General features: G+C 35.9%; 1 protein-coding gene across 1 annotated transcript; it reads right to left on the reverse strand.

The window, feature by feature from the left end:
• Positions 1-2934: 2934 nt before the first annotated feature.
• On the reverse strand, positions 2935-14574 carry LOC132545706 (cadherin EGF LAG seven-pass G-type receptor 2-like). The gene is made up of 12 exons (XM_060209396.1): positions 14497-14574; positions 13717-13824; positions 12216-12390; positions 11714-11808; positions 11352-11489; positions 11037-11136; positions 9203-9339; positions 7822-7984; positions 6636-6776; positions 5694-5830; positions 5384-5563; positions 2935-3027 (listed from the first exon to the last, which is right to left on the reverse strand). Exons 1-12 carry the CDS (start codon positions 14572-14574, stop codon positions 2935-2937), a joined length of 1545 nt encoding a protein of 514 aa, XP_060065379.1.
• Positions 14575-15471: the final 897 nt, after the last annotated feature.

A 15471-nucleotide genomic window follows, 5' to 3' on the forward strand; every position in this document is an offset into this window, starting at 1 on the left:
TGATTATGTCATCAAAAGGAAAATATATATGTACATGTATATATACAATATAAGATATATGTATAGCAGTGTCGTTGAAAAATTGTCATATATAAAGTGTACAATAAAGATTATCCTTTCAAAGTTTACATCCTGCACACCAACACTTATACTGTTTAGGAAAGCAACAAGCAAATTCACCTGTATATTATTCTATAGCAAAAACGACTGAAGGCTCATACGACAATCAATAAAAAAATGAAATAATTGCATTAAGCAAAACATTTATGCAAACTAAGGAAAAGAATAAACAAATAGATAAACAATAGACGTACATTTCGTATTGAGATAACTACAATACATAATGCATATTTTAACTAAGCAATATAATAAACGGGTAAAACTGAGAGAATGGACCTGACAACAATAACAACAATTATTAACGGGGTGTTTACCTGCTTCAGTTGTTTGGGACGCTGTAACGATGAGTGGAATCCATAACTTTATAACGTACATTTAACAGGAGAGTTGTAAAGACTGCTGATATTTTTTTCACAGCAGTTATTTGAAACTATTATTGATTTATACAACTGTAAATACTACTTTATAGAACATATGGGATTTACTTGTATGTTACCGATACAGGAACCACTTTGCTCTCACCAAAGACGTGGTTTCAACGAGAAGATGTACCAACAACGCAAAAATATAGGAGGAAGAAGTCGTCTAGGAGTTGTGAAGTTGTCATTACAATAAAACAATCGACTGCACTAGTGATTTTATAACATACAAGGGGCGATTTTCTATAAACATATCGGTATAAATGAAATGATATTGATGCTTTATTTTTATTGATTGAATCATGGGTCGTTTTACTGCATTTCTTCTAAATTGAAATGTGGGGTTTCATGCGAAGCAGTTTTAAAAACAATTTTGCAGACACCCGAATACTGTTTAAAGAAATTCTCAATAAAACTTTATTAGAATTATAAATTGTAGTCGGTTACAGGTATATATTTACTACGAGCCACTGTACAAATTAGATATAACAGAAGATTAATGTATGAATATTCCGATATCCTGTAATAAGGGAACACATGTTAGCATGATACACTAGCGGGTATGAAAACTAAATCTTTATCGTAACGAGTTATATATTCACTGAATTAATATTTAAGAATTGTTTATCTCACTTGTTGTCTAAAGAAGCAAAGGCAGTCTCTTGGTTAGGGTTGACTGCTGTAACAGGAGCTTGACTTCCGCCACCCGAGCCTAAGCTCTCTAGTTCCCACATTTTCACCTCTTGTTCCCTAGCTGCGTGGAATCTGTGGAAGCAAATCATGTTGGCAATGCAATGGTTTGTCGTTCAATGTTGATAGACTCACAATTTGATCAAACCAACTATATTCTCGGTATCAACCATCTTGTACCTGTCTCATACTCTGGACACATCTTTTTGACTTGCCGTGTCACTTTAACAATCACATACATCAAGTTTCATAAATTGTAAAATACTCACTGTTTCCAAAAATGGTTACCGGCGATGATGACCAGCACGCACACAACAAATATCAATACAGCTATAGTAAGAAGTGCTATTTCAGGAGCAGTCATCACATGCGAGGTATGATTGACGGGGGTAGAATAAATATAACAAGTGTCACCATTACATCCAAACAATTTAAAAATGTCAGCAAACTTGGAACTAAGGAGGCTGAAATATAATATAGAAAAGAAATTATGTTTGGTAAAGAAAAGAAAAAATCGAATTCATTTAAGCAATGTTGTGTTATTTTATTAGCCTTACAAACTGTACTGTTATATCATTCACTGCTGTTTAAATATTGACCTGTTTAAGTCTTGACCAGTACATATCATTCACTCCTGTTAAAGTCTTGACCAGTGGGCTACGCAGTCTTATTTAAAGCATTTTCCCTAGAAGCAGTCATGAATAGTGACAGGGTATTGACATACCCTATACGATATGGAGGATATATATTACATGACAAGAAAAACCTTTAATTTTGAATATGAAAGCAGCGTTTTTCCCTAATATTGGCTCGACTTATTGCGAAGTTTTGTGATCATTTTACCTGCTTAGCTGGTCCCGAGAGAGTAGGTGGCCAGTGGTCTGGTTAGTGGCAAAGAGTGAGAGATCTGTCCTGTTACGGAACGTAAATGTAATAATCAATAAAAATATATTACTTAGTGAATAAAAAAATGATAAATTACAGTCCATTTTTAAATTGAGATGACTTAAGAAATTAGTACAAAAAAGTATAATATTCCAATACTGTCCAACTTCATAATGATGCAACTGCATTAAGAAAAGTTTCGTCAAAAGAAGAAATAAAAATAAAATCTGGAAAATGAAAAAGACATATTTTGTAAATGTTATATGTAACTTTGGATGGAAATAATCAATGTATTTGATATTGATAATTGAACATCCTGAAAATCTAGGACACATGTTAAAGGTAAGTAATTTGTGTATACATATTCTTTCTAACATTTTCATTACGGTCCATGCATCGTATTACATACATTATATAGTCATATATTATGAGATAACGAGGTACTGACCAATCTTCTCAAATAGGAAATGTATAAATGTTGCAAATTATCCTAGTATTACCTGGAAATGTTTAATGGAAAATATCAGAATATATAGATTTGTACATATGCATATAAGATACACATATATCATCAAATTACACCTTACTCGTGACGTAATCAAGTATACATACTTGCTTGGCTCTACTTCAGCTGATATGTGCGCTTTGTATCCCTCAATCGTGATGTTAACTCCGAGCACTGAACTCAAGTTCCTGTAAAATTATATATTACACAGTTGATGTATCATTAACTCTACACAGAGAATAGTATAGTATATTCTTTCGCTTGGTGTCTATCTTTGTAACGGAAATGTTGTGATAATTAAAACGTATTAATTTCTTACGCAATCAGCGCCTTTTCCGTTTTTTCAAATTCTTGAGTGCTCATCGGAATCACATAGGTAAGTCTGTCCTCATCAGGTATTGTTATAATCTGCAACCAAAATCGAATATTAAAATCAATACGTATTTCTTGTACCTACACATCTAACCATCAATCCATATACATTTACACACGGTTTTAAATCACTTCCTGCGCATCGTAGTTAAAGTAATTACTTTTTTTATTATGAAATCCTGGTAAATACAAAGAAATCAGAATCTATACCAAGGTATTGAACTATATCATATACTTCCAAATGGAATAGTTACCGATACAATCATGACACCGACCGTAAACTTCCCCCTAATGTTGATAAACCTGGATCTTTAGAAATCGAGCAATCACAACCAAGCTTTAGACTTCAAATCTGAATCGCCTATGACTTATAAACACGAACATTCGGAGATGTAAGATTCACATGTAAAACATATACACACTCTCTATAATTAAAAAAAATAAAACAGTCCCTGGTTTGTGAAGAAAGACAGATGCATTCGTTATATGTAGAAAAGTTTGCCATGTAAAAGCTTTATGGTTCGAGATGTTGTGTCAGATAGAAGTTATCAATATATAGAATAGAAGTTCTCATAACAATACCAAAAGAAGATTCAGATGTATGATTCGATGACTGCACTGTCTCCTTCATCAAACAAAAGACCAGTGTGAAGCGTACTAACACTGATGTACGTAGTGTGTGAGATGGTAGGGAATCGACCGACTTACCATCTTGTACACGACAAACGTCAGCGTTAGTATGCGGCATACTGGTCATTTGTCAAATGAAAGCGACGAAGTAGCCATTGGAACGTCAAGTTTGAATTCTCTTCTGGTTGTGTTATATGACTTTCATTCTATTGACATAATTAATCTGAAGAAAATGTCCCGAAATGATCATTACATGAAATTAAGGTCAATGCCTCTTAAAAGCTTTTATGATACACTTCGGAAATCAAGTTTTGTGAAAGTGGTTACACGGTTGTTGATAATATGTAAGGTTGTTTACAGTATTCTTTGTGTTGTCAAAATACACTTGAAACGTCAAGTACACATTCGGAATAGTTGTAAAATCAGCTGTTAATATTGTCGGGAAATTTGTCTCTATTAAACTATGATTTTACCCAAAAATTCGCTGGAAGATTAATCCGATTTCTGTTGTGAACAACACAAATAATGAGGTCTTGGGAGATGAATCATATTCCAAAAGTAGAATACTAGGGAATGGAGTCGCATTTACTACGTTAACGTCTGACGGGAGATCGTCCTCATAAGTAGCCTTACCGTGATGTTAACGTCTGACGAGAGACCGTCCTCATCAGTTGCCTTACCGTGATGTTAACGTCTGACGTCAGACCGTCCTCATCAGTAGCCCTTACCGTGATGTTAACGTCTGACGAGAGACCGTCCTCATCAGTAGCCTTACCGTGATGTTAACATCTGGCGAGAGACCGTCCTCATCAGTTGCCTTACCGTGATGTTAACATCGTAAGAGAGACCGTCCTCATTAGTAGCCTTACCGGGATGTTAACGTCTACCGACAGATCGTCCTCATCAGTTGCCTTACCGTGATGTTAACATCTGACGAGAGACCGTCCTCATCAGTTGCCTTACCGTGATGTTAACGTCTGACGAGAGACCGACCTCATCAGTTGCCTTACCGTGATGTTAACGTCTGACGTCAGACCGTCCTCATCAGTAGCCTGATCGTGATGTTAATGTCTGACGAGAGACCGTCCTCATCAGTAGCCTTACCGGGATGTTAACGTCTGACGAGAGACCGTCCTCATCAGTTGCCTTACCGTGATGTTAACGTCTGACGTCAGACCGTCCTCATCAGTAGCCTGATCGTGATGTTAATGTCTGACGAGAGACCGTCCTCATCAGTAGCCTTACCGGGATGTTAACGTCTGACGAGAGACCGTTCTCATCAGTAGTCTTACCGTGATGTTAACATCTGACGACAGACCGCCGTCGTCAGTAGCCTTACCGTGATGTTACCGTCTGACGAAAGACCGTCCTCATCAGTTGCCTTACCGTGCTGTTAATGTCAGACGGGAGATCGTCCTCATCAGTTGCCTTACCGTGATGTTAACGTCTGACGTCAGACCGTCCTCATCAGTAGCCTGATCGTGATGTTAATGTCTGACGAGAGACCGTCCTCATCAGTAGCCTTACCGGGATGTTAACGTCTGACGAGAGACCGTCCTCATCAGTATAATTACCGTGCTGTTAATGTCTGACGTCAGACCGTCCTCATCAGTAGCCTGATCGTGATGTTAATGTCTGACGAGAGACCGTCCTCATCAGTATAATTACCGTGATGTTAATGTCTGACGAGAGATCGTTCTCATCAGTTACCTTACCGTGATGTTAATGTCTGAAAAGAGACCGTCCTCATCAGTTACCTTACCGTGATGTTAATGTCTGAAAAGAGACCGTCCTCATCAGTCACTGACACAGTTAGATGGTACGAGTCTGACTCCAATGTGCTTTTCAAGCGTAACCTTGCGTTGCCGTCCAGGAAGAATGGAAGTTTGGAGTTATTTTCAAGACGGTAAGAAATAGTGCTGTTTTCGTCAGGGTCAATGGCCTGTTTACAAAAACAAAATGAAAATGTGAATCTTCTAAACCATCAACAGATATGACCTTTAAAAATGTAGAGATTAACACTAAAATATCAACACATATATTATAAAGACATTGAAAACAACACCACAAACCTGTAGTTCTGCCACTTTCGCTGCTAGTTGCAGACTTTTTGGTACTCTGTACACAGTCTTAGTATCTGTAGGGAAGCGGGGAGGGTTGTCATTCACGTCCCCAACGTTGACAATTACTTCGACCTGACCAAGGGAGTCTGTAACAGAGGATGGACATAATAAAGTGCAACAAGGGATGGAAAGATAAAAACGACTGTATGATCCAAGTAGGTAAAATCTTCTAATTAATATCTTTTGGTACAAGGGAGACAACTCTTTGTTTTCTGTTACAAACGTTAAATATGGCCGACAATACACCTATACAGGCGTCACCATTTCTCAGATACATACCATCAGAAGGACATACTTAACTATTGATGCATAACACCTCTTCCTGTATATCATTTCTTAAAGGTGATTGTATCTACATATGTACATATACGTTTACAGCTGTACATGTCGCGTGTTCAAGTGTTTAGTTTTCAAAAAATTATACTTTCTTTGGAAACATTAGCTCGGAAAAACTTAAATTTTAATCAACATATAAACTATATTTGCCTGTAAACAGTCTTCACATTAGAATATAAATAAACAAGTGAGTTATATATCATAACGAAATGTAGGTGAAATAATACACTTAATTACATATCATAGATAACACAACCTCGCCGATGTATAACGATTCCTTTTATGATTTATATCTTTATGTATGTATTAACGGGCGGTATGCATATTTGCTATACTCCAATGGACAATATATACACGAACACCTTCAATCTTCAACTGATAATCTTTTAAATTGTCATTTCGCTTTAAGTACCTGTTCATAGATCAGTTCACATTTGCACATTTTTATTTCCTTGCGGTTTGACATCCACGTTAACAACGTGTTTGGAAAATGATTTCGCATATTACAAAAGATATCAATATTGAATATCTAAAATAAACATATTAGCATGTTACCATCGATTGATCGTTTTGATCTCTGACCACTGCGTATGACCTCTGCAGACACGTGTAGAGTGTAGGTGTTCTCCCGTTCTCTGTCAAGACTTTCAGAACAGTAAACTTCTCCTGTCATTTCATTCACATTAAATGCCGTCTCTAAAAAGTAAACAGAACCTCGCCATATTTACACAATTACAAGAACTGAAAGCAAACCAAGACAAAAGGGATGACTTTAGAAGCAGACACAAACCTACTAACCAACGTTTGGTGGTATGAATGGGGTCAAAATAAAGATTCTTCTTAATACAGAAACGCTATTACAGTACAGCGGGTAATTTTCGAGGATCAAAATTATCGCGATTTCCATTTTAATACGACTGTATTATACTTTCAGGGATTAAAATCTTATACAAACGTCTCATTATTTCACAGATCAAATTTTCGCGACCACTTAAATGTACCGCAAAATAGCGAAAATATACGGCTATACTGTATTATATATATGATGACTACACATATACTTTATATTACAATATCTTTCCATACCACTACTGCATTTTCTACGGGTGAAAATATCACGGAAAATTTGACACGTATCACTCATTAATCAAACGTTTTAAAATATCACGGAAGAAACATTATTAGCTAATTATGTTTCTTGATGCGATCTGAATAATATACTTTTTTTTTTATAAATCATGCATGTTCATTTCTATATCTAGGCATTTAAAAGGGAATATACAATTCATTAATATTCACACTGTTTCTTCTACGTCGTGCGTTATCACACCGAGTCTAACATAAAAGTGTAATTATGAACAAACTAACCGATAAGACATACTATGCAAATTACTCATGTGTAATCGATAATATTTTCAATCACTCGATATTGAAAATAAAGAGTCCTTTCCTGTTTCTGACCTATATTGATTTTGCTCAGTCACATTCCGAGTCCATTAAAATTACTGACGAATCCAAGAAGAATTAAGTTAGTGTATAATGTAGTTAAATTGTTTCAACATACTGTATCTTATTCTAAACTTTACAAATCTATTGAAGTCGGATATTTTCTTGTGTACCGCTCGAACACAATTCTGTACATATACTGATAGGTAACATACTACAGTAGGATATAGATTATGGACCAGTTGTCAAATTGTGAAGAGAATACATCAATAAGTACGATAATGCTACCCGTTACCTGGTGGTTGAACTGAGATAAGGGTATAGTGGACTGGAATTCCAGACAACTCCTCAGTAGTATTTAGATCTAAGAACATCCCACCAGGACCGTTTTCCATTATATCGGCGCTAAATATATTTTGGCTGAAGCTGGCAGGTTCATTCCTCATCTGAATGACGACCTGAAGAAATAGAATTTGGTATATTATAACTCCTCCTTTAAGTTCCTGATCACTTTTAATTGTATAACACAGCTTAAGTATAATGGCTATTTCTCAGTTAACTCTCTACTCCACGATGTCTCCCTACCACACGATGTATATTTACCACGCAATGTCTGTCTACCACGCAATGTCTCTCTACCACGCAATGTCTGTCTATCACTCAATATCTCTACCACGCAATGTCTGTCTACCACGCAACGTCTGTCTACCACGCAACGTCTGTCTACCACGCAATGTCTGTCTACCACGCAATGTCTGTCTATCACGCAATGTCTCCCTACCACATAATGCTTCTTTACCACGCCATGTCACTCGACCATGTGATGTATCTGTACCACGCGATGTCTCCCTACTACATAATGCTTCTTTACCACGCCATGTCTCTTTACCATGCGATATATCTGTACCATGCGATGTCTCCCTACTACATAATGCTTCTTCACTAGGTCATGTCTCTCTACCATGCGATGTATCTGTACCACGCGATGTCTCCCTACTACATAATGCTTCTTTACCAGGCCATGTCTCTCTACCGTGCGATATATCTGTACCACGCGATGTCTCCCTACTACATAATGCTTCTTTACCAGGCTATGTCTCTCTACCATGCGATGTATTTGTACCACGCGATATATCTGTACCACAGGATGTCTCCATACTACAAAATGCTTCTTTACCACGCCATGTCTCTCTACTGTGCGATATATCTGTACCACCCGATGTCTCCCTACTACATAATGCTTCTTTACCAGGCTATGTCTCTCTACCATGCGATGTATCTGTACCACGCGATGTCTCTCAACCACACGTTTTTTCTCTTCCACACCATGTTTCGCTACCACACGATGTCTTTCTCCCATGTGATATATCTCCACCTTGTCTTCTGCCATACGATATCTCTTTACCACATGGTGTCTTCCTCCAACGCAATTTATCTCTACCGTGCCTCATGACTGTTGTATTCATTATTAAACTACAGTGCGATGATTGGTGTGTTTCGACAGACCGATACCGTTTACCTCTTTGGTATTGTTTTGATTATGGTAGTTACAATATATACATATACATAAGGGTATGACATTTTCAGAAGGTATTATCATTTGCATACTGTATCTATAAGAAAGAAAATGCAAACAATATTGAATTATATATGTCAGTAAAGTATTCTCTACATACTACTGCCGTGTCTGTCAAATTGGCGTCCTCTGCCTTCACCGTCAGCACGTATGTGGGCTTCTGAGAGTCCACCATCGACTTACATAGAGATATCTCACCAGTGTTATTACCAATGCAGAAGGTATTAGTCGGGCCGTCTACAGAAGATAAAAGCCTTGCATTATAGATAAAGGATGTGTCTAGCCACTTAGGAAAAACAATAAAATGAATAAACCACTCGTTGTATCAGTCAAGAATGTATCTGACACTTAATGGTGTCATGTTAACAAAATATTATGTAAATAACGATTTAGAATGCATCTAGTACTTTATGCAGATCACTTATTTCAGTAGATCTTAATACTATGTTCATTATTTATAAGTTTTTAATTCTTTTACGTAGAAATTTCAAATATTTCTAAAATTTCAGTGTTGACGAAATACAACTTAAAACGAAGTTTTTATTTTATTTTTGTTTTGTTAAAACCACACTAGGGCGACACAATTTATGAAGAAACGTTTGTACTACACAAATTCATGAACGAATCGCAAACATAGATATACATTTAATGTATCCAAATAAATTTGAAGAAAACGTAGATTTAAACATGATAGCTCTGGTTTCTGAATATTCATGATGCTTAAGTACATAAATTGCCTAGATACATTGTTACTAGGCAGTATTCTATGGCGTTATAACAAAGGTGACTATACGTCATCATAATTTAATTGGAGATAATTATTCTTTTAAACAATACTGTCTAGTCCCGGCCTGATAAATTAGTGCATTTCACTTCCTTTTCTTTAAATGGGATTTTCCTGAATATAGTTTATATTTAATCGGGAAAAATAAATGCTTTCTTTGCTTTGTCGTACAGATTTTCCGATGTAATAACACTCGCTCCATCCTGGGCATGAAATCCAGTATATAGAATTTTTAGAGTCAAAATACATCTTACATCCATAGTGAATTTGGTACCTCTAAAATAGTGCTATCCCCCTCTTCCACAATATGCATAGACAATTTATGCAGTTAAGCATAACGAAGATTCAGATATAAAAGCACTAATGCTTAACCAACATGTTCTTCAAGTTTATTTTGATATTAAATATAGAATTATAGATATGTATTGATTCATAAATGTGAGGTTATGAAACAGGAAATCGATTCTTACTGGAAATCATGTAAGTGATACCAGTATCTCCGGCTGTCACGTTCAACACTGTGGTATGTAGAGGTATGAAAGGAGACATGTACACGTTGTATAAGCGGCTTGTGAACTTAGGGGCTGTATCAGGCACATCAATTATAGTGATTACCAAGGTCACATTTGAACTTCGCATTGGTGACCCCAAATCACGTGCTTCCAGGGTCAAATTATACGTGTTCTTCGTTTCAAAATCAACAAGTCCGGACTTCCAAATAGTCCCATCTATATTCGGAAAAGGATAATAAAAAACATGAATTTTTGAAGCGCCAACACAAAAAGAAGAAATACCAAAATTGGGATAATTAATAAATGATCAACAGCTAAGCAGCAAGAGAAAGAAACACCAAAAGCGATATCTGCCTGAAAGTATAAAAATTGATAATAGACGCGATAAATACTAATTCATTTATACTTCTTAATATCTTTATAACAGATAAAGGAAGTGCATTCCAAGCATCAAAAAAATTTCAGACAATGCACCAACCGTAACTGATTATGAGATCTCTACATGGTATTGTAAATTTGGACATTTATTATCAACCACTTGTGAAAAAGTCTTGTACTCAAAGTGTAATCTGTTCCAGTACAGGTTATAATATATGCATTAAACTACATGTACCTTATAACTGTAGCAATCAACCTACCGATAGGATCGATGTAGAAGGGAATGTTGCTATCTTGTATACTGTATACAATCGTTCCGTTATCACCCATGTCGTCATCCGTTGCTGTTACGTTACAGATCTGTAAATAATTCAATTAAATGTCACTCCGTTGCTTTCTTATATACCCCTGCCTACAGCAGTGTAAGATGTCTGTTGCTGCGATAACACAATAAACGTCTTTTCAACAACACAAATACCACAACACAACGATTTCATACACTACCAATAAATTAATGTTGTGTCATAATATAAGAAAAATAAGTTCGCTTTGGCAAGGTACTAAGAACGAAATACCTGAAGGTAAGGCGCGTTCTCTTCCACAGAACACATGTAATTGTTCCGTTGGAATTGTGGCGAGTGGTCGTTGGCATCCTGTATCTCCACTCTAACGAAGGCCGTAGCGCTGAGAGGTGGTGTCCCTTCGTCTTCAGCCTGACACAATGTAGTAACATCACAGAGTCATGGCAACTGACCATTTATTTATCTTTTTAACATAGTGAATCAGTATCTTACGTGATGGAATGATTACATTTTAAAATTCAAAATAAACAATGGCAAAAGGCGCCATATGTCAATATACCAGTCCATTCTCACAGAGAGTTAAAGGAAAACATTACGAGTTATTCAAATTAAATTTTATAAACAGTGAACAGTACCTGCACAATCAGGTCGACGTATGAGTTTTCCTCACGATCAAGTGTCCCGTTAATCGTAAGATGACCCGTCGAGCTATTTATACTAAAAACGTGACCTAACAGGAAGTAGAATGCAGTTGATTAGTAGTGAAAATAAAATTGATAGTGTATATTGTATGTGTAAAAGGAAAAGGTTATGTGCATAGTCTCCCTGTTTAAATGTGATTAATTACATATGAACAGATGTTAGTTTTAACTAAGGTGGCTATCTAAACATGTATGATAATTGAAGATAAGGTATTCATAAGCACATTTCAATTTTAAAGTGAGGTATTGATACAAATGTAACTTGTAATATAAGTTATTCATGTACATATGTATACCTCAGTAAACATGACAAATGATATATTCAACATATATACCTTTAAGACATTTTATATCATTAAATTTGTAATATTTCAGTCTGTTGTGTATATCTCATATACAAGGTGTAGACCAGAATAATATTTAATACATATGATACCTGTATAGTTATATAGACTGTATTGTATTGTAGCATTGTTTCCGGCGTCCTTGTCAGTTGCATTAAAAGTTCCAATGTCTGACATGGCATAGGTGTCCTCCATTACATAAATGACGTGTGATAGTTTCTGGAATTGTGGCGAATTATCATTGACGTCAGTTACGTGAATGTTGACCTGTGGACACATGTTCAGTGTAAATACAAAGCACACGAACTGGTGTATCATATTTCATGAAGGATAACTTTTTTTTGTTAATGCATTAACGCATTAAACAGCTTGCAGCTCACATGGGTATATGGATATCAACACGATATGGAGGGATTCGAGGAAGTTAATTCGATTTTGCTAGTATATTCTTGACATTAATACTATTCAGGAATCCCAGAAAGACCATGATTATACTTATCATACATTACTTGCAGTACTCATAGGCTGTTGGCGATCCATTAGCTCGTTATAAACAGCTGACTTTTTAAATGTTACAATGCTATGGTTATATGAACGTGTGTGTCGTTTGTATAATCATAGAAACAAGATGGATCTTCGTTTATTCTTTAAATATTGAATATTTACCCGTCTTCTTTTCTCTTCTTTACACAGAGTTTGCAATTAATTATATGAACTATGAAAATCCTCTAAAGTAGTGGAAATAAAAAATCTTTAACTATCAAACACGAGGAGGTCGCCTGTCGACCATTTCATTTTTCTTAGAAACCTCAGATGGAAAGTGCACAAAGGAGTAAGGGTAGATACGTATGAAACTTCAGAATCATCTGAACAGTGTTTCTCAAGATAAAGCGAATACAATCTTTCAATGTGAAAATTTATGACGGCCATTTTGTCTGATTAGTCAAAAAAAGAAAATGAGAACAGCACATTTAAGACGAATAGAAACCATCATGTGAAACTTGAAGAAGATCGATTCAATTCTTCTCAACGAACTTTCACTATCTAAATCCAAAATGGTCGCCAGACTACATTTTGTTCTTCTGATCTGTCTCTATATCGAATGGGCACTACCATGGACATGCATAACCTATTATCAAATTTGCGACAAATCAGTGTTTCTCAAGAAATAGCGATAAGGATAACGAAAACCAAGACAACCGCTTGTCAGCAATTGTTTTTACGATCAGTCCAAACACGAACATGTACAACTGGGGACTTGGGGGAACCTACATATTCAGTAGTACTGCAGAAATAGCGATAAAAATATATGACTTTCGAAAGTAAAGATGGCCACTTGTCGATTTTATTCAGATGGTGGGCAAATAGATATGATTCGTTAGGTAATTGAGTCCGCAGCTCTAAAAACATTGAATATATAAAGATAAATGTTTACCATCAAAATAACAATATTTGCGTTTCACGTATTAGTATATGGAATTTAAAAATAGATGATTCAGTGCTATTTGGTTTTAGAGGAATCATAACGATAAGGGATAATGATACGTTAAAAGGGTCGAGTCGTGTATTAGGTAAACATGTATTATTACGAACCATTGCAAAAGCAGTTCTCTCTGGAGTTTTCCCGTCCGTCACTTGAACGGCAAAGTAGTGCCATTCATTTTTCTCTCGATCTAGTTCAGTATTGAGTTTAAGCATTCCCTGTAAATGAATGCATTTATTAACATTTCTATCAACATATTTAAAGCAAACGTTGCTATTTCACACAAGCAAACAATGTTTCATAGTGTAAATATGTTCATAACTATGGTCAGGACCAACGTTTCTATTTGTTTTTATATATTAAAAAAACCCATGTAAATCTCAATATAGACTAATGTTTGCCAATCTCAAATTAGATTGTTTGAAGAGTACATTCTGTTTTTGTGTTATGGATCAATAACATGAATTAATTAAAAGTTAATCATTATATCAGGGTGCAATATTTAAACATCTATAACGACTTTTTTCTTCGATTGCATAGTCGCATGGAATTAACTAAACGTGCTGTTCCAAAACGACGTCGAATTTTTAATGTTATGGTATGATATGAAACATGTAACTAAAACTGGTTTTGTAGAGGATCTTTCATTTGCTCATAGGCGCAAAGGTATTATGAATGTACACTGAGTAAGTCGGTTGACAATACCAATACTTCTCAACTATCCGCATTCTGTTGGCTGATATCATTAAATTTTGTATCAGTCGATACTCTTTTACACACCAAGACAATCTACAGCTAGTGATATCCATGCCTACCTCGTAAAAATATAAACTTAAAAGTTAATTTCTAAAAATGTATATCACGTGGGTGTTACTTCATGCAATACTCACCGAATCCCGGTCAAGTAAGACAATGTCGGTAGGTATGACTAGAGAGTATGATAAGTGGTAATTTGTAACATTAGGCATCAACGCTGTCACCACTCCCACTGTAGATCCTACACAAAATGAATGGACTGTATTTGTACATATTCCAATTAATAGCAATATACTTACATGTAACATCTATATTTAAAGTTTGTCAAGTAAGCTGGCAGGCAATGGCAGTGGCTTTGTATAGACATCATTTATAATAAATACGTGATATCTTCAAGAACACTTCTTATTAACTTGTGGTAATGTATCATGTGTTGACAGTTTGACTCCACATCTCTGAGTCTCGGTGGAATTAAAAAAAAAGCAATTGCTATCAGAACTGTTATTGTTATAGGAAATTACGAGCTCTACTGTATTAACAACTATATATTATGTACGTAAGATGAAAATATTATCCAACCGTTAGATGTTGCCTCGGAAACGTTGAAGTTATACATAGTGTGGTCGAATGCTGGGTTTTCATCACTGATCTGTTCCACTGTCACAATTAGGGAAAAGTTGGTACTTTTGGGTGGGCTGCCTTCGTCCGTCGCCTTAATTGTCAGCGAGATGTCAACATGGTCTGTTGTATCATTCTTTTCTTCATTCCCACCAAGCAACGCATTTATCTCTATTCTCTTAGAAACGGTGACCACACCAGTTTTAATGTTGCACTTAAAGAGATCTTTTTCAGCGCCCAAAAGTTGGAAATTTACTGTGCTGTTCAAGCCTAAATCTTTATCTCTGACATACGGGAAGAAAACAGGCGAGTCAATCGGTGACTTTTCCAATATAAACGTCCTATATTCAGTAGTTTTATTGCCATTCGAATCATAGAAAATTGGATAATTATCGTTACTGTCCAAAACATGACATATCACTGTTACACTAGCAGTCAGAGAGGGCATCCCGTTGTCGTGAGCGAATACATGGAATTCGTATGTGTCATTG

The sequence above is a fragment of the Ylistrum balloti genome, unplaced genomic scaffold, assembly GCF_031769215.1.
Source record: "Ylistrum balloti isolate Yb309-2 unplaced genomic scaffold, AGI_CSIRO_Ybal_v1 Utg369852, whole genome shotgun sequence".
In the NCBI taxonomy this organism is placed as follows: domain Eukaryota; kingdom Metazoa; phylum Mollusca; class Bivalvia; order Pectinida; family Pectinidae; genus Ylistrum; species Ylistrum balloti.

Bases quoted from the DNA above. Each gene is read 5' to 3' on its own strand.
- LOC132545706 (XM_060209396.1), bottom strand. From the start codon at position 14,574: ATGCCTAATGTTACAAATTACCACTTATCATACTCTCTAGTCATACCT. The intron at 9,340-11,036 runs GTAGGTTGATTG...TATCTTCTGTAG, and splicing joins CTTCTACATCGATCCTATCG to ACGGCCCGACTAATACCTTC. The intron at 7,985-9,202 runs GTATGTAGAGAA...CTATTTCTTCAG, and splicing joins ATTTGACAGACACGGCAGTA to GTCGTCATTCAGATGAGGAA.